This window comes from Notothenia rossii (genome assembly GCF_949606895.1).
Source record: "Notothenia rossii genome assembly, chromosome: 6".
Taxonomy (NCBI): domain Eukaryota; kingdom Metazoa; phylum Chordata; class Actinopteri; order Perciformes; family Nototheniidae; genus Notothenia; species Notothenia rossii.
In genome coordinates, this window is record NC_136909.1 from 45,107,585 (window position 1) to 45,127,691 (window position 20,107).

Here is a 20,107-nt window from a genome sequence, read left to right on the forward strand (position 1 = left end):
CATGTGCAGAAGGGACCAAGACCTCCTTTTCAGTCTCAGCAAACACGGGTGGTTGGTAGCCAAAGACGCACTGGAAGGGAGTCAGACCTGTGGCAGAGGTAGGAAGAGAATTGTGGGCAAATTCCACCCAGGTGAGATGCTTGCTCCACGATGAGGGATTCTGAGCCACCAAGCACCTCAGACATGTCTCCAACACTTGATTTAATCTCTCCGTTTGTCCGTTGGACTGGGGGTGATACCCAGAGGAGAGGCTTGCGGTGGCTCCAATGAGACTGCAGAACTCTTTCCAGAACTTGGAAACAAACTGAGAGCCCCGATCTGACACAATATCCCTGGGAAATCCATCTATCCGGAACACATTGATCATCATAATTTCTGCCGTTTCCTTGGCCGAGGGTAGCTTGGTCAATGGAATAAAATGAGTCATTTTAGAAAAACGATCTACCACTGTTAGCACAGTGGTATTACCTTGAGACACCGGGATTCCAGTAACAAAGTCCATGGATATGTCAGACCACGGCCGTTGAGGAATGGGCAACGGCTGCAGCATCCCCGCCTGAGACCTGGAAGAAGTTTTGCTGCGAGCACAAACAAGACAGGCATTCACATATTCACCAACATCTTTAGCCATGGACGGCCACCAGAAACGCTGCTTAAGTGCGAACATGGTTCCTCTAACCCCAGGATGACAAGTGAGCAAGGACGTGTGAGCCCAGTGAATGATCTTGGAGCGCAAGGGCACTGTAACAAACAGCCTATTAGGCGGACACTCACTAGGTGCTGGGCTCTCAACATCTGCCAAGTTACCACTCCTACCACACGGTTCAGTGGTAGGATGGGTACTGGTTCCTTGGCAGCAGGCTCAGGGTCAAACAGACGGGACAAGGCATCCGGCTTAGTGTTCTGGGGGTCTAAATGACAAGGTAAAATCAAAACGACTGAAAAAAAGCGTCCATCTAGCCTGGCGTGAATTCAGTCAATTAGCCTTTTTTATGTGTTCGAGGTTCTTATGGTCTGTCCAGACCAGGAACGGCTGAGCGGGCCCCTCTAGCCAATGTCTCCACTCCTTCAAGGCTTGTTTCACTGCCAGTAGTTCACGATTGCCCACATCGTAGTTCCTTTCCACTGGGGACAACTTACAGGAGAGATAAGCGCAGGGATGGAGCTTATTATCCTTTGATGGGAGCAGAGGTGAACATCTCCTTTAGACCTTGAAAAGCGTTAGCAGCTTTGGAGTTCCATTCAAAAGGGACATGAGGAGAGGTAAGTACATGTAGCGGGGAAGCAATAGAACTGAAATTCCTGATGAAACGTCTATAAAAGTTTGCAAACCCCAGGAACGGCAGTAGTTTTTTCCTGTTGACAGGAACTGGCCACTCGGCCACGGCACTGATCTTGGCAGGGTCCATCTTTATTTGACTGGGGGCATTGATGAAAACCAGGAACAATGTGGTTTGGACATGGAACTCGCACTTCTCTGCTTTAACATAAAGTTGATTCTGTAGCAGGCGGTCGAGGACTTGACGGACACGCTGCTGGTGGGTTATGTTGTCAGGAGAAAAAATCAAAATGTCATCAAGATAACAACACCTCATTTATGAGATCCTGAAACACTGCCGGTGCGTTTGTCAAGCCAAACGGCATAACTAGGTATTCATAGTTTCCACTTGGTTTGTTAAATCCAGTCTTCCATTTGTCCCCCTCCCTGATTCTCACAAAATGATAAGCATTCCTTAAATCCAGTTTGGTGAAAATGTTGGCGTCTTGCAAAAGTTCAGAGGCGGAGGAGATGAGTGGGAGAGGGTACCTGTTTTTGATGGTGATTGCGTTCAGAGGGCTGTAGTCTATACAGGGCCGGAGTGATCCATCCTTGTTGTCGACGAAAAAGAAGCCCACTCCCGCCAGTGACGAGGAAGGGCGAATGAGTCCGGCCTGCAAGGAGGTCTCAATATAATTGTTCATGGCCTCCCTTTTAGGTCCGGAAAGAGAGTAGAGGCGACCCTTGGGAATGGGGGAGTCAGGTACCAAGTTTATAACACGGTCATTAGGCCTATGTGGTGGCAGGGCAGTGGCTCGGGCTTTACTAAAAACTTCCTTCAGGTCCCAATAGCAACTGAGCACCTTGGACTTGTCAGGGAAATCTTGCTCCTGGACTTGGATAGCCTCAGTCATTTCTGTACATGCAATCTGGACAACATCTTGGGTCTCAATTCTTCTAGCATGGGGAGTGTTGTCACCAGTCTTATTACCTCTCAAACAGAAATGCTTGCATTCCTCTCCCCATCCCTTAACTCTCCCAGATCTCCAGTCTATTTGTGGGTTGTGCTTGACTAACCATGGGTAACCAAGAATAAGTGGATGCTGAGCAGAGTCAAATAAATGGAAAGTCATGTGTTCAGTATGTGTTGCATTTACGGTTATTTCAATGGGCATAGTACAATGTTTGACGGTAAACAATAACCGACCATCCAGAGCAGAGGCCTTTAACGGTTGCTTCAAAGGAATTACCACACAGTTCCACTTCTTGGCCCACCCCCAATCCATTAAACTTTCATCTGCACCAGAGTCTATGAGAACCCCCTGAGTAAAAACATGTCTGTCTACTTTTACTTGTACCTGTGTCAACGTACGAGGAGGGAATCCAGATGACAGTCGGCTCACCAGAGTCCTCCTCGTCCCTGATGAGCCCGACCTTTTACTGTACAAGAAGCCAGGAGGTGCACATGCTCCCCACAGTAAAAAACACCTGCCCTCCTGAATGTGCCGAAGACGTTCCTCCGGAGTCAACTTTGCCCGACCCAACTGCATGGGCTCCTCTGAGACACTAGGGAGCACTCTTCTCTCAGGAGGAGTATCGGCAGGAGGTCTCCAGGGGGGACGATGGCTTGGTGTGTCCGCTTGGTGTCGAGGCAGACGTGCCACATTCTTGAACCTTTCTTTTTGTCTTTCGGCCAGTCTATTGTCTATTCGAACTGCCAGTGCAATGACAGAATCCAATTCTTCTGGTTGGTCCAAAGGTATTAACTGGTCTTTAATGGAATCCGAAAGACCAGACAAAGAGGCGTCGAGCAGTGCTGAAGAATTCCAGCCACTATCTGCTGCAAGGCTCCTGAATTCAATGGCATAGTCCGATACTCTGCGCTGGCTCTGCTTAATCTGCATCAGTGCTCTGGCTGCTTCCCTTCCAGGAGCCGTGCGATTAAACACCTTGGTGAGAGTGTCTGTAAATACATCCAGAGAATTACAGGCAGGTGAATCTCTCGCCCATTCGGACGTAGCCCAGGCCGCTGCTCTCCCCGTTAAGTGGCTCACCATGAAGGTTACTTTAGAGTGACCAGTGGGGAATGCAGCAGGGTTATATTTATAATGGAGATCACAATGAACAATGAAAGGACAACAGTCACCGGAATCTCCGGAGAATCGCTCTGGAGATGCCAGACGAGACGGTGGAGCATGGAGTGGCACATGGTCAGCTGGAGCAGTTGGTGTAAGCAACAGCAGGAGACTGAGGGGATGAACCAGCTTCCAGGTGAGAGAGGACACAGTGCAGCTGTTCGGCAAGGTGATTCACCTGAGTATTGACGGAGGCTTGAACCTTTTTTCTGACGGCCGGTCAGGTCCCTCACCCCCAGGTTGATGGTTCCCAGCTGCTACTCATGCTGGTGTAGTCTCGTTCATTGAGCTCGCAGAGCTATCTTCACTGTCTCTGAATCCACTGGGTCCATATTTTGGTCAGTTCGTACTGTTATGAACCGAGACACAGGAAGCAGGACCCAAAAGCAGGACTCGAATACAGTTGTCCAAAAATAGAATGTTCTTTCATAACAAAAACTAAATCGTACTTTCAAAAAATAGAAAGTAGTTAAATAGCCAAAACTAAGTTGTACAGCAACACAAAAACTCACTTGGCAAAAGGTCTAAATCTCAAGGTTGGTATCAGGAGTCAAAAAGGCCCAGGTTCTCACGACATGAAACATAACAAACTGACAAAGGAACAAAGAAACACCAGGGCTATATATAGGTGAGGGGGATGGGCACAGGTGGAAACTATCAGGGCAGGTATCCCTTGAAAAAGAGATCTATGATCTCAATGGGACCAATCTGGTTAAATAAAGGTTTGAAATGAAAATGAAATGAGAGCAGGGCCAAGAAATCTCACGGGCGGGAAACACACAAAGGCAGGAAATTTCGGATCTGGAATGAGAGGAAAGATTAATTTCAAAATAAAAACAGGAAGTGACAAGATCAAAACACAAAACTAGAGTAAAAACATAACTAAACCTAACATATCTGTCGAGTCACAACACAATGTTAACTATGTTGAAGCACTTATTTTAACTGATATTACACATATGTATTATACTCTTATAAGATGTATGTAGATATTTCATCTCCGGCCTTGTCAGGTATTGAACAATCAATAAATAAAGAACACAGAATTATTAAATATAAAACACAGAATTTGTGTGATTATACTAAAAGATTTACAAATAAACACCACTGCATATTTACAACTGTTACACATGCTGATGTAACGCAAATGTTTCCAACTTGGGATCAATAAAGTATATCTTATCTTAAGATGATCGATGGCTACTGCCATATTTGCTAAATGTTTCCTCTAAACCTTAACAAGTGCATGTTTCAGGCTTATCAATTAACAACAGGAGGGGTCACAAACATAAGACCAGCTGTTAAATAAAGCTCTTCTGACCTTAGCTGTCATGTGGGTATATATTAATGCTGCCCATTATTGGCACAACCAACTTTCACCCATTTATTAATTATATGCTTTAAATTTGAGTGTTTCCTATCCCCTGAACCTCCAGTGATGTACACAGTTTAATTCGGGCAACTTCTTATTATGGGAAATACGAAAACGTCTTTTAAAACTACAATTCCCAGTAGAGACGTGCCATAGAACATGTTGCAAAACACAATCGCCAGCATGTGTAGTTCTGGGGACGGGATGGGGGAGGGACGGGGTGGACCCGTTCAAATCCAGTTTTGGACAGTCTGCCGTGGTTCCATCCCATTTCAAGTGCTGTTCGACGCTCGGCGTAACCCTCGGAGCACACTCTCCAATCACAGAGCTTGAGGACTATCACAGGGTTTGTCAAGCGAAGCGGAGAGAATACTTACTTCCGGGTGTAATATTCTCTAAAGCAAATAATAATAATAATAATACATTTTATTTGTAGGCGCCTTTCATGACACCCAAGGGCACCGTACAATTTGTTAAAAAAAAAAAAAACGCTAATAGGCAACAGCACAGGATAAAAACTCAAACAGGAATTCATGGAGAAGACAGTCAAGTGGACACAAATGAAATATATAATGGGGAGCACTACAGTGAGTAAGCAGATTTGAACAGTTGGGTTTTTAATTGGGATTTGAATATGGTGATTGTGTCTGACTGTCGGATGTGCAGGGGGAGGGAGTTCAAGAGTCTGGGAACAGTGCAGCTAAAAGCCAGAGCACCCATGGTGACGAGACGTGGGGTGGGGTGGGGACGGTCAGCAGACCAGCAGAGGAGGAGCGGAGGGAGCAAGAGGGGGTGTACTCCTGAAGAAGGTCAGCCAGATAGGGGGGGGGGGGGCAGGTTATGTAGGGCTTTGCAAGTGAGCAGTAGGTTTTTGAAGTTGATACGGGATTGAACAGGGAGCCAGTGGAGTTGGATGAAGATGGGGGTGAGTGATGTGTTCTGAGGTCTTTGTGCCGGTGATGATCCGGGCTGCAGAGTTCTGTATGATTTGTAGTTTATTGATGAGCTTGGTGGATATGCCTGAGAGGATGGCGTTACAGTAGTCGATGCAGGACGTGACAAATGCATTGACCAGGACTTTAGTGTTTGATTGAGAAAGAGATGGGCGGAGTCTGGAGATGTTGCGTATGTGGAAGAAGGCAGTCCGGGTGATGTTATTTATGTGAGGTGAAAATGAGAGGCAGCTTTCCAGGATGACACCAAGGCTATTAACTTGGCCAGAGAAGGGGATGGAGTATAGTGCCAAGGAGCAGTAGGTAGATAATAAACTGGAGTGGACCCAATACTGACCCCTGAGGAACACCATGTTAGACAGTGGAGCAGCTTGACCGGTGGATGCTGAGACGGACATATTGTTTTCTGTCTGTGAGGTAGGATGAAAACCATGAGAGTGCAGTACCAGTGATCCCAATGTCTGCCAAACGTTTGATAAGCAGTGGGTGTGAGATGGTGTCAAAGGCAGCTGTGAGGTCAAGGAGGATTAGGATGGTGAGCAGTCCAGAGTCAGCTAAACGGAGGAGGTCGTTGGAGATTTTTACCAGCGCTGTTTCGGTGCTGTGCTTTGAGCGGAAACCCGATTGGAAGGGTTCATGAAGGTTGTTTTTGTCCAGGTGTTGTTGAAGTTGGTCAGCAACCACTCTTTCAAGGGTTTTTTAGATGAAGGAGAAGTTAGAGATGGGCCTGTAGTTATTCAGGTCATCTCGGTCAGCTCCAGGTTTTTTGAGTGTTGGTGTTATTGCAGCAGTTTTGAGGTTTGGCGGTACAGTTCCAGTTGCGAGGGACGAGTTAATGATTCTTGTGATCAAGGGGCAAGTAGAGGGCACACAGGCTTTAATGAGGGCAGTGGGGAGTGGTTCGAGCTGACAGGTAGTAGGTTTGGATTTACGGACAAGCTCAGTGATGGAGAACTCAGTAGCTGCCGAGAAATTGGACAGGGTGGGGATTAGCTGGTGACTGGTGGAGCTCAGCCACGGTGGGTCGTCTTTGGAGGTGCTAGATGCAGCCAGTTGCAGGTGGGTGGTGTTGATTTTGCTATTGAAGAAATTCAGAAAGTCATTGCATTCATCAGATGAGATGTCTGTGGGGAGGGTTGTGGGAGGTTGAAGTAGGTGTTTGACAGTTGAGAAGAGGTTTCTTGTGTTACCTTTTCCAGAACTGATGAGGTTGGAATAGTAGGAGGACTTAGCGGTGTTGAGGGCGTTCTTGTAAAGGCAGAGATGTTCTTTGTAGAGCTGAATGTGGATTAAGAGTCCAGTCTTTTTGCACAGACGTTCAAGATGCCGGCCAGTTGTTTTTAGCTGGTGGAGGGCAGCAGTGTACCAGGGAGCAGTGTGCACAAATGAGACTATGCAAGACTTCAGGGGAGCAAGCGCATCCAGGGAAGATGTGAGACAGTTGTTGTAGTGACTCACCATTTCAGCAGGGGTTGAGGAGGAGGATGGGGGTGGACTGGGTACGGGGGTAATAAAGGAATCTCTGGGGTCAATGCGTTAATGTTTCTGAAGGTGACGGTCCGCAGTACTCTTGTTTTAGATAGGGGGACATTTACCTCAAAAAACACAGATTTATGGTCAGAGATGGGGAACTCAGCATCAGTGAGGTTAAAAGGAGTGATACTGGTGCAACATACTAGGTCTAATATGTGACCTTTGTTGTGGGTTGGAAAATTGACATATTGTGTAATACCAAGACACTCAAGGAGTGAGATGAAGTCCTTTGCTAAACCATTAGCGGGGTTATCAATATGAATATTAAAATCACCCAGGAGGATGACAGTGGGGGACATAGCACATATATGTTGTTAATAATGCTGAGAATTCTGTGAGGAAAGCAGCTGAGGGCTTCGGTGGTCTGTAGATAGTCACAATAATGGTAGCTTTAGATCCTGTGAGTTTCATTGCCAGGCACTCAAAAGAGGAGTGACGAGGGACGGTGACAGTGGTTAGTTTCATGTCTTTGCGGTAAAAGACAGCAAGGCCACCACCCCTTCCAGTCACAAGGGGTTCACAGACATAAGCAAAGCCAGGAGGGAGCGCTTCGTTTAGCTGTGAGAAATCATTTAGCTGTTGCCAGGTCTCAGTGAGGCATAGCAAGTCAAGTTTGTGGTCAAGAATAAACTCATGAACAAGCAGTGCCTTGCTAGTAAGGGATCTGATATTGTGAAGAGCCAGTTTTAAACAACCAGAGGCGCATAGCTGCGTGCTTTGTGCAGGGGGAGTAGCATAGTGTGATTGACAGGTCGAGTGGCGGAGCAGGCGAAGCGGAGGGGGCGGGGCTCGGTAGACCAAAAAGAGCGGATGTTTCTTTTTTGGTTTGTAGTTGTGTACTGAAAGTTACGATGTGATCCACGGTGTACATATCTGGGACGTTTGAGGATGTCCCGATGGGCAAGCAGAGTTGGAGGGATCAGGAAGTGGGACCGGAGACACAGCAGCTCCGTGGCGGAGTATTTCAGCTGCGGGGCAGCGTTAGTGACTGTGAAACACATTGCAGCCCAAATGACACAAATAAGCTGCTCCGACCCTCGGTCCTGACGGACTCCAACTTGTGTTTATTAATCAAACAAATAAATAAACACAAGGATAATTATGTGTTATTGTTGTTGAGTAAATGGAGAATTGCACAGGGGAAAATAACGTATCTATGCCACAATTTTAGATGCAGATTTTGTTAAACTAATACGTTTGCGCTGTGGACCAACATTATAAATTGACGGGGAAGGGGGTAGCAATAAAGATAACACCATTAAACAGTTACACAACATAACAAAAATAATATCGATAGCAGCGTCCCTAGCAACCACCTTGGTAACAATGAAAACGTTGTATGGACACAATTTCCTGAAGTAATCTTCGTAATAACTAGCAAACTAAAGATCATGTACATCAACTGCACACATAATCTGAAATAATAACTCATATTTCTCGCATCAAATGGCTTCAAAACGCATTTTAATGGCCAAACTAACCTTAAAATAGGCATTTTCCACCGAGAATAAAACAAAGTTCGGCCATTTTTTTTTTTCTGCAGGTAGAAATTTGAAAATTCATTGGAATGAATGCTGAAAAAAAACGTAGGGATCTTACAATTTCAGAGGCGTTTTTGTAGAAATACTACGTCCTACGTTGTGGACCAACGTAGTTATTACACGTTTTTTTATGAGACTGGGTTGGATTACCACTGGATTTAGTTAACGACCGACAGGTGTGTTTAAAGATCTAAGCGTTTCCACGGCAACGCCCTACCAGTGAACGAGAGACAGCCTGTCAGAGAATGTATTGACAATATTGTGCTGCATTATTGCTTCTAAGTAAAAACTGTATCTCCAATCAGCTAAGTATCCTACCGTATTCAGGATACCAGATGAACACACCTGATGACTCTCGTGTTTGCTATATGTTTAAGTCCGTTTGATTAAATGAGCATATCGGTGCGGCCGTGACAAATCTCCAAATGATGTATGAAGGGTGAAAACTGTGGCCAGCCGAGTAATAGTTGGGAAAAAACCCTCTTGAGATTTGACAGCTCCTCTCTCCTCTAGCCGTGATTTCATCCACTCTAAGTCTTAACCAGCTCTCCCATACACACCCCTTAGAAAATGTGAAATAGTGTGACATTTTCACAAAACGTGAACTGCGACTACGTGAGAACTGTACAAGCTATCAAAAAATATCCAGTTAGTCTAATAAAGTCCATAGTCTCGAGAACATTTTAAACTAAACCCACTCTCTATGGTTCAACTTACTGCATCCACCACGCCCCTCAACGTTTTGTTCTACGTTAAGGCAGGGGTTCCGAAACTTTTCAGCCCGCGACCCCCAAAATAACAGTACCAGAGACTGGCGACCCCCTGTCGACGGGGGGGGGGAGTTTTAATCAGGGCTGAATACAACATTTTAATTGTTTTTATTATTATGTTTATGGTTGTTATTTGTAGGGCTCTGTCCTAATATTTATTTTTGTTTTAAACTATGTTGAAAGATTAGTTTAATATAATTTTTTTATTTTGCTATGAAATTCTGAATGAAATTCTGAATGAAAGGCTGCGCGCGAGACTGGTTTTTCGCCGCTGGGTTGAGTCGTGTGGGTTTTTGAGTGAGATGCGGCACAGCAGCCTGTCAGTTTACACTTGCTAGGTTAGTTTGGCTATTATCATTTATATTTATCTGCAACAATGGATATCAGGAAGTGGTTCATGAAAGGAATATGGCAACTCAGCGCCAGATGCAGGCAGGCACATTAGAATAGATCAGTTACGTTACCAATGTAACTGATTTGCCAGGGACAAGGGAGGCTGCCAATCAATTATATTTTGAAGAGAAATTGACTCAAGCCGGCTCTCTCACAAACTCCGGCTCTGTGCGCAAGCAGACCGCTGCACACGCTATTTGCCTCGCTCAATCTCTCTCTCTCTCTCTTTCTCTCCATCGCTCAACCTCACTCCACCCACTAATAGATTGACTAATCTCGAGCGTCTAACAGCCCCCTCCCCGTTGAAAATGCAGATTTCCCGGGGAATGTAAGTTTCGGGTTGGGCCCGCCCTGGTAAATCAAATGCCCGCCCAGAGACGTATGTCTGCCGCCAGGTTGTTTGTACCATTTTCAGGCGATTTGTAATCTGTTATAGAAAAACGATGTGTTTTTTAGGATTTCAAGAAGCATATAGAACAAACAATGGATGTATTTTAAGAACATTTATCCATGCTGAAAGTAGATTTAGATGTGTTAGGAGTGAGATAGAGATTATTATCTAATATGTGCATCTGATGAAGCATTGCATGAAGTCTGTTGATGATCAGAGGCTGTTGTTGGGGCTGCATAAACGTTTTTTTATTTTTGTTTTGTAGACAGACCATGCAGGCCTCAGAGAGTTCAACTTGGGCGACCATAGTTTTATTGTATTTTGTTTTGAAAATCCACAGCGGAGGTTTGTGTCGTACTACATGCAGTGTATTTTGCATATCTCTCAGTAGCCAACAATCTGTGAGTCTTTTGGCTCGGACATAAACTCGTGTTTAAAATAATACTACATAATAAATGTTGTCTACATTTCATAATAAGAGGTGTAAAACCTGAGAGGAATTTAAATCGCATTTGAACTAAATGCAATCTGTAGTTGTATTTGTATTGTTGATTTAATGTGTGAACGAGGCGATATAGAGAAGGTTAAGCTCTCATTATTAGGCTGTAATTTGTTATATACTGTTGGAATGGGTAAGCAGGCCTATTGTTTTTGGATATTTGTGGAGTTAGCTGGTCCATGAGTGTTTGTTATTGGTTAAGTGGTCCTTGGTATGAAAAAGTTTGAGAAACACTGCGCTAGTGGATTGTCAAATTATACAGATGGCTAGTCCGCCCCTGAAAATGGCTATGCAAACGTTATTATTAATAATAATTTAAAAAAAAGAAATTATACAAAAAATTAATCTATTTTTTTTATTTTTTTTTTATTTTCCATTTTTATTTTGTAATCATCTCTCGACCCCCACTCGGGGTTTCGCGACCCCCACTTTGGGAACCCCTGCGTTAAGGTATGCGGAATCTGTATGGGGTCAAAGTAGGGTGTTTTTGAGCTCTGTTCAAATGGATTTCCCATTCATTCCTATAGGGCAAATGCGATTTGCGTGAAAACGGCTGGGTGAATCTCATATAAAAGACATAGCAACCTGATCCTGATGATTCTGCAAGTTTTGATGTGTTTTTTGTGAGTTTCATGTCAACGCTACCAGATCAGTAACATGACAACATTTGTGGCGGAAGAAGGAGAATAAGATGAGACTAGAAAATGCATTTGCTGCTGAAAATGCGTGCGAATGCTGCAAACTGTGAACATTCGTTGCTGAATTTAGCTGAAAAACCAGAATATTTTATTAGTCGAAAGGTCTCTGTAGCTGCTTTTAGCATCAAAAACCAAGTAAGTGTGTTGCTGAACTTACCGGAGAAATGCAGAAAGGTGAAATGATTTGACTCAAAATTGTTACAGCTGAAATGCATTGCAATGACTTTGTTGAAAACTTGAAAGTGAAACGTTAAACTGGAATAGTAGGACTGTGAAGCTGACCGTTGAGCGGCCCGACCAAGCAAGGAGGCAGAGGCAGAACGTCCAAAATACAACCCGGTGTGGGCATTTATTACTCACGGGCACATGACAAAGCCTCAATCTCGCTGTTCACGTGAGCACAGTCACCAGCCACAAGGATCTCACACACACACTACCTGTCCACTGACCGGGAAAACAGAGCCTAAATACACACACACTAATCAGGCCAATAAGACACAGGTGGTGGGGGGAGGAGACAACACAGGGCACCAGGTGAACCCAATCACCAGCCACAGACAAAGCGGGAGGGGGAACACTTTCGTCAGTCCACAGTGACGAAGTTACCTTTGTCACAAGGACAAATAGTGAAGAAGCTTAATATTTAAAAGAAAAGGTTTAAAAAAAGGTATAAACAACAAAATGGATAGCCTCAACGTCCTGAAATAGCTGAATAATGTAATCGTTGAGTGGTTTCTGCAGCTGAAAGTAGGCTGAAGGAGTTAGATATTAAATGTAAGTAGTAGTGAATGAATGTGTATTAAGAAGAGAAAAGAAAGTAAAAACGCTTTGAAAAGCAGCAGAATATTTTAACTGCAAACTTTTGAACTGAAACCATACGTCACCAATAATGTATAAAATATGTGGAACATGTTGAAGTCAGTATGAAGTCTCCATCAGACAGAAAATAATAGGCTGAGACAGTCTGTTTGCCAGTGTTTGTTTCTGTGCTGAGCACCTAATCATAACACCTGTGTGTGAGGCCAGAGATCAAAGGTGTCCATGGTGACAACGTTATCAAACACCTGTGTGCAGATATCAAAGGTTTCCATGGTGATGCGCAGTGATCTGTCAGAGGAGAGCCTTTCCATTGATCTGAATGAGAGATAAACCTCTTACATTTGAACGTTTTGTTGAAGAACCATAGCAGCTATCTGTGAAATGTCAACGCGTGGAGCATCTCAGAATCCTGATGAGCATCTGAGTCTGCTTTTTGTGCACTTTCAGGGTCAATAAAGGGCTTTTTTGGCAGATTTAGGTGTGCAGCTGCTGCCATCCATCCATCCATCTTCTCACGCTTATCCGTGGTCGGGTCGCGGGGGTAGCAGTTCCAGCAGAGAGCCCCAAACTTTCTTTTCCCTGGCCACATCAACCAGCTCTGACTGGGGGATCCCAAGGCGCTCCCAGGCCAGTGAAGAGACATAATCCCTCCACCTGGTCCTAGGTCTACCCCTTGGTCTCTTCCCAGCTGGACGTGCCTGGAACACCTCCCTAGGGAGGGGCCCGGGTGGCATCCTAACTAGGTGCCCGAACCACCTCAAGTGGCTGCTTTTGACGCGAAGGAGGAGCGGTTCAACTCCGAGTCCCTCCCGGATGACCGAACTTCTCACCTTATCCCTAAGGGAGACACCAGCCACCCTGTGGAGAAAACCCATCTCGGCCGCTTGTATCCGCGATCTCGTTCTTTCGGTCATGACCCATCCTTCATGACCATGGGTGAGGGTAGGAACGAAAATGGCCCTGTAAACAGAGAGCTTTGCCTTCTGGCTCAGCTCCCTTTTCGTCACAACGGTGTGGTAAAGCGACTGCAGTACCGCTCCCGCTGCTCCGATTCTCCGGCCCATCTGACGCTCCATTGTTCCCTCATGAGAGAACAAGACCCCGAGATACTTGAACTTTTTCATTTGGGGTAAGGATTCATTCCCTACTTGGAGTGGACAGTCCATCGGTTTCCTGCCAAAAGAAGTGGTGCAATCCTTAGTCCACCAGACTGCAGACCCCCTCCCCCATGACTACGCCTCAAAATCCGATCCATGTATATTACAAACAGGATTGGTGACAAAGCGCAGCCCTGGCGGAGGCCAACCCTCACCGGAAATGGGTCCGACTTACTGCCGAAGACTCGGACACAGCTCTCGCTTTGGGAGTACAGAGATTGGATGGCCCTGAGTAGAGACCCCCTTACCCCATACTCCTGCAGCACCTCCCACAGTAACTCCCTGGGAACCCGGTCATACGCCTTCTCCAAGTATACAAAACACATGTAGACTGGATAAGCGTACTCCCAGGCCACCTCCAGGATCCTTGTGAGAGTAAAAAGCTGATCCGTCGTTCCACGACCAGAACGGAATCCGCATTGTTCCTCCTCAATCTGAGGTTCGACAATCAGCCTGACCCTCCTTTCGAGTACCTTAGAGTAAACTTTCCCGGGGAGGCTGAGTAGTGTGATGCCTCTGTAATTGGCACACACCCTCTGATCCCCCTTTTCAAAAAGGGGAACCACCACCCCGGTCTGCCACTCCTTCGGTACCATTTCCGACTTCCACGCAACGTTGATGAGACGTTTCAACCATGACAGTCCCTCAACACCCAGAGCCTTCAGCATTTCTGGGCGGATCTCATCCACCCCCGGGACTTTGCCACTGTGGAGTTGTTTGACAACCTCAGTGACCTCCCCCCGGGAGATTGGTGTTGATCCCCCTTCATACTCCAGCTCTGCCTCTAACATAGAGGGCGGAGTTGTCGGGTTCAGGAGTTCCTCAAAGTGTTCCTTCCTAACACGCCCTAACAATCCATCAGTTGAGGTCAACAACGTCCCATCCTTACTGTACACAGCTTGGATGGTTCCCTGCTTCCCCCTCCTGAGGTGTCGGACAGTTTCCAAGAACAACTTTGGTGCCGCCCGAAAGTCCTTTACCATGTCTTCTCCGAACTTCTCCCACACCCGCTGCATTCCCTCGGCCACGGCTGAGGCTGCTGCCCTTCGGGCCTGTCGGTACCTTACAACTGCCTCGGGAGTCCCCCGGGATAACAAATCCCTGAAGGCCTCCTTCTTCAGTCGCACGGCTTCCCTGACCACCGGTGTCCACCAGGAGGTTCGAGGGTTACCGCGCCTTGAGGCACCTAGGACCTTGAGACCACAGCTCCCCGCCGCTGCATCGGCAATAGAGGCTTTGAACACCGACCACTCTGGTTCAATGTCCCCAACCTTCACAGGAATGCCCGAAAAGCTCCGCCGGAGGTGTGAGTCGAAGGCCTCCTGAAATTGGGCCTCCTCCAGACAATCCCAGTTCACCCAAACTACACGTTTGGGCTTACCAGGTCTATCCAGAGGCTTCCCCCGCCACTCGACCCAACTCACCACCAGATGGTGATCAGTTGAAAACTCCGCCCCTCCCTTTACCCGAGTGTCCAAAACATACAGCCTCAGGTCCGATGATATGATAACGAAATCGATCAAGGACCTTCTGCTTACGGTGCTCTGGTACCACGTACCATACGCCAATCCATGACTAGCACAGAAGTCCAGTAACAAACCACCACTCCGGTTCAGATCAGGGGGGGGCGTTCCTCCCAATCACGCCCCTCCAAGTGTCTCCATCATTGCCCACATGTGCGTTGAAGTCTCCCAGCAAGATTAAAGAGTCCCCTTCAGGAGCCCCATACACAATTCTTTCCAGGGTCTCCAAGAAGGCCGTATACTCTGAACTGCTGTTGGGTGCATAAGCACACACAACAGTCAGAGTTCCCCCCCCCCCCCCATAACCCGCAGGCGTAGGGAGGCAACCCTCTCGTCCACTGGGGTAAACTCCAACAACGAAGCACCCAACCGGGGACTTGTGGGCCTGGTTCCAGAAGTGGGACTCCGGGCTTCCTCCGGGCCGGGTATCCTCACTTCTTGTTTTTTCTTTAATGAGGTCTTTTGAACCAACAAGCAGCTGCTGCTCTGAGGAAAAATCAGGCTTAATTTACAATGGGCCTTAATGGAGACATGTTGAAAGTTTTTGTCACTTCATGCCCTCAAGAGGCATTTTGTTTAATTGTTTTGCTTAATTTTATTTAAGAGAGGTTTAGTGCAAACAGGATTCGCACTAATAAGTATGTCAAATACTAGACTGTGTGTGGCTTCACCAGTCACACAGAATTATAAAAACATACAGATTGAATATTTATTTTTGGGTATTTAGGACTAATGACAGCATCCATCAATCAAATGTATCTTGCAAATCACGTATTCCAGAAGTTCCTCTCCACAGAGGCTGAAGTTGTTTTCAGGCCAGGTGAGATAATAATCCTTCCAGTGAGTTTTGGGTAATTAGTGAACGTGCCAAATTTATCAAAGGGACACACTGGCATGCAATCGGCACAAAAAAACCTATCAATTACAAATATACTCAGGGAATTCAGAGCCGTGGATTTCCTGTTGTTTGTTTATTGTGGTAAATGAATGTAGACATTTTTTTTTTTAACAAATAATAAGAAAAAAGCCAAGTTAAGATTAACCTAGGCAGCTGCCCTTCACAATCGATCCATCACAACTAATGATGTAATAAATAATAGTTCAGTACCTTTTATATCCTGCTTCTTTACACATAATCTCTCCAGTACAGGTTAGCTCTGAGTGTTAGCGAGGCTTGCTAATGTAAACAGAAAATATTACTTCCAAAACACGTTGCGTATTGTTTATGATAGGTTGGGACGTGGGTCTGTATTAGCAAGTCTAAGGTTTTTCAGTTAAAAAAGCCGGCAAGATAAATGTATGAAGTCCTGCAGTCAGAAGTGCAAATCAGGGAGGGCAGCTAGGTAAGGTTTCTATGGGTTCCAGCTCATTGATGGGGAATGAGAGGGCAGATGGACTGGCAAGAAGGGGAGGATAGAAATGAAAATATGTATAAGTAACAGAGGTGGGGACTCGAGTCACATGACTTGACTCGAGTCATGACTTGAGACTTGACTTAAGCTTGAGATGGATGACTTGAAAGGACTTGACTGTTTAAAATTAAATATTTGCTTTTGTTTTTGTAGTGAGATAATACGTTTAGTTTTTTCGAAAAACGTGATTATAGCGGCATGCGCGCAAACCTGGCAACCCACTAGAGGGCAGGATTCTCAGTTAACATGGCAGCGGCTAGCTTTACTCCAAAAATAGTCAAGTTTGGATTCAAGGATTATGTTGTCGATGACGGTAATAAGAATAGAACAGCGGTATGCAGGGTATGCAGCATAAAGATCAGTGACACGACCACCACAACATCCAACTTCATTCGTCACTACAAAAATAAACACAGAGAAAGGTGCGTGCATGTGTTGTGTTAACGTTAAGTTTAAGCTATGTTAAACTTGGTTTCAAATCGATTAAGCAAAGAGAAGACAAAACGGTAAATGACCACTAGAACCTCCAAGGGATTCATTTTGACTAACCCTGATACTGACGGGCTGTCAGGAGGGAGGGAGGGGGGAGAGAGAGAGAGAGAGAGAGAGAGAGAGAGAGAGAGATTTTAGATTTTTCAAACCACTTTTATTCACAAAGCAAATAACCAAACAGACACATTGACACACATTGTCAGTTCAGACAACGACTGAATATAAGATCCTCATTCTCCACAGAACACAAAGCATTTTTAAAGCACCACATGGCCTCAAATTCTCCCACATTGTTTGTTAAGCAAAAGTAACCATAGTCCGCTTTCAGTCTTGCTTTAACCATCCGCTTGAAAATCGAAACTGCATCGGTATCAAATGATTCCCCAACTTTTTTCCTCCTGCTGAGGTAAATGGCCATTTTAGCCTGCCCCAGCAAAAAATTCAAAAGCTGACTTTTGCACTTTTGCTTCTGGCTGTACCTACAACCCAAAATGAACATTGTCTTAGAAAAAACCACATTAAACAAAATCAACATCTGAGTGAGTAACTGAAAAAGACAAAGGAGTCGACCACATTCCGTAAAACAATGAAAAATGGTTTCCCTCTGTACACAGAAAGGACAGGCGTCAGACACTGTAGGGTTGATCACTGAAACAAAAGCATTTACAGCTACCGCAGCGTGGAGAATCCTCCACTGGAGGTCCCCACCCCTCTTAGTCAGCGGAGGCTTGTAGAACGCTCTCCACTCAGGCCTCTGAGCCTCCGTCAGGCCAAGGTGGGCTCTCCACCGGGTGTCCACTCACTCCTGGAGTCTGCTCTGATTCAGCACCTTTGTCACCAAATAATAAAATGTTTTGTTGGACATGGTGCTAAACTTAAAATCAGTAACATTGTCCAACTTTAACAAAAAACCCTCACAACTGAGGTCAGGAAAACATTGCATCTCTGGAAAACAGTAATTGTCATTTGGAGACTTCAGTCCGTTACAGTGAGCAGCGATCAGTGCCAGCTCTGATTGGCTAAGCTGCTGTTTCCAGCTCTGCAGCAGGAGGCTGACTACCCGGACTGACCTGAGGCTCAGACGTGAGGCCAGGCCTGCAGCGTTGTCCAGACGGGGGCCGCACACCTCCACCACCTGGCCCAGCGTGAGGATCCTCTCCTCACAGAGTCTCTGTTGTAGAGAAGGCCCTACTCCACACACAAACCGAGATCCACGGACCACCGGCTCTCTGAGGAGCCAGAACAGTGAGCCACAGCACTCTGGTCTCTCTTTTCTGAGTAGTCCCCACACCACTCCATAGAAATCCGAGAGACTGTTCAGGCGTAATCCTTTCAGGTCGATTAGGAACAGCGACTCAGCCAGACCCAGCCCACCACAGCGCTCCAATAAGGCCCGAGCTACGGGTCTACAGACCAGGTCAGCAGGTCCAGTCAGGAACCTCTGGACGAACCGGAGCCTGAAAGCAGCCCCTCTGCTTGCCAGGTGAACTCCTTTGGCAGGAACAGGACGCTCTGAGGGACCCAGTGCATGCGGTCCCAGAAGAAGTCCACCATGAGAGCCTGCACCCTGGACAGCAGGTTTACGGGTGGGTCGGTGCATGGCGGTAACTGGCCAGAGAGCCTTATAGAAGTCTGCAGGCAGACCGTCTATGCCAGGAGCCTTCCCACTCTGCATGCTCTGCAGGGCCTCCTGCAGCTCCTGGGCAGAGAGCTCCGCCTCCAGCTCAGCATGGTCCTCCTCAGGGACGTTAGGAAGGCCCTCATAGAACGACTGCGCCACCTCTGACTCGGCCTGGAACTCTGTTTTGTAGAGCTCTTTGTAGAACTCCACAGCACACTGACGAATGTTGGCGGACTCCTGAAGCAGCTGCCCAGCATTGGATCGCAGGGAGTGCATCAGCCTCCTCTGACCATTCTTACGCTCGAGACCAAAGAAAAAGTGAGAGGGAGCAGAAAACCCCAGCAGGTCAGACAGAGCTGAGTTTTTACTTTTACTTTTACATGTTCTCGCTCTCCTGTGGAGTCTGCCAATCCCTGCAGCTCCACTACTTCTCTCTCCAGAGCTCTCAGAGATCTAGCTATGTCCTTTGTGACATTGAAAATGTACTGTAGGCAAAGCTGCTCCCCCGGCCACACGAGGACGCATACGGCTAAACGCATAGGATTAATGCAATCGCAAAAAAGCTTCCGTCCACACGCAATATTCACCGGATAGTGTCTGTCCACACGAGACAGCTCCGTTTAGCTCCAACCGCTGGAGAAGCTGCAGTACATATGCAGGAGCCTGTACGTGGCGCTGGAACTTCCTCCACAAAAGCAGTGAAGAAGCATGGTTGTAATGTCATGGTTGCCCTTCTGTTTATTCTCCGAGGTGGGGGCCGAGGGAACCGGGCAGAATTTTTCGTCAGTCAACGTGTATTAAAGTTTAAATCTTCCGGACAAAATTATAAAAGTGCCGGTCAAAGGTCTTCTTTGCTATTTATTGAGCTTTAAAATAAATGAATAACGACTCTATATAATAATAAAATACATGGAGCCTCTCTTTTTCCTCCCTCTCTTCTGACATCATCAGTGTCTGTCTCATGCAGCAGCTGATCCAGTAGTGAGTGACCCGACAGTAAAAATAAACATATTTATAACTAGTTTAGGTAGTTTGAGAGGTAATTAAAATAGCTAAGGGTGATGATCTGACTTGTGTGTGTGTTTTTCTCCGTTCACCGCTGCATCACAGCGTGAGGAGCTGCGTGTCTCCGTCCTGTCAGATTAGACTTATGTCCATATTGAGAGAAAGATAAATAATCTGAATTCAGTGTGCAGTTTACTTTGACGCGGGGGTGAGCAGCAGAGGTGGGGAGAGGCGGGGCTATTGCGTCATCATTATCAGAAAATGATCGTATAGGGCGCACACACACAGCCGTTGGACCCCCCAGAGCGTTGCGTATGCCGTTCTATCCACCTTGGGACCCATTATCGTTTCCGCAGTTGTTTACTGTCATATTCGGTCGTCCTAGTGAGGCCAAACGGTCTATATGCCACTAAACAGTAACGCTAAAGACCGTTTTCGTCCTCTTGTGGCCGGGGCCTGAGACTCCCTCTGGCTGAGAGGAGGAACATAGCGACTCTCTCTTTGACACCTTCCCTTTTTGAGCCACACTTCCTTT

General features: G+C 46.2%; 1 protein-coding gene across 11 annotated transcripts in view; it reads right to left on the reverse strand.

Annotated features, from left to right (window-relative positions):
* LOC307042238 (whirlin-like) overlaps positions 1-20,107 on the reverse strand; it is a 366,287-nt gene that overhangs the window by 21,223 nt on the left and 324,957 nt on the right. For 6 of the 11 annotated variants that reach the window (XM_079686029.1, XM_079686028.1, XM_079686027.1 and 3 more), the window contains one exon: positions 17,004-18,867. The exons of 2 other annotated variants lie outside the window; for them this stretch is intronic. In XM_079686029.1, coding sequence (XP_079542155.1) covers positions 17,746-18,867 — 1,122 coding nt within the window. In that variant the 3' untranslated portion in view covers positions 17,004-17,745. Of the gene's footprint in view, positions 1-4,064; positions 4,195-16,999; positions 18,868-20,107 lie in introns of those variants that run through there. 3 more of the 11 variants (XM_079686023.1, XM_079686032.1, XM_079686024.1) reach the window with 2 other exon arrangements.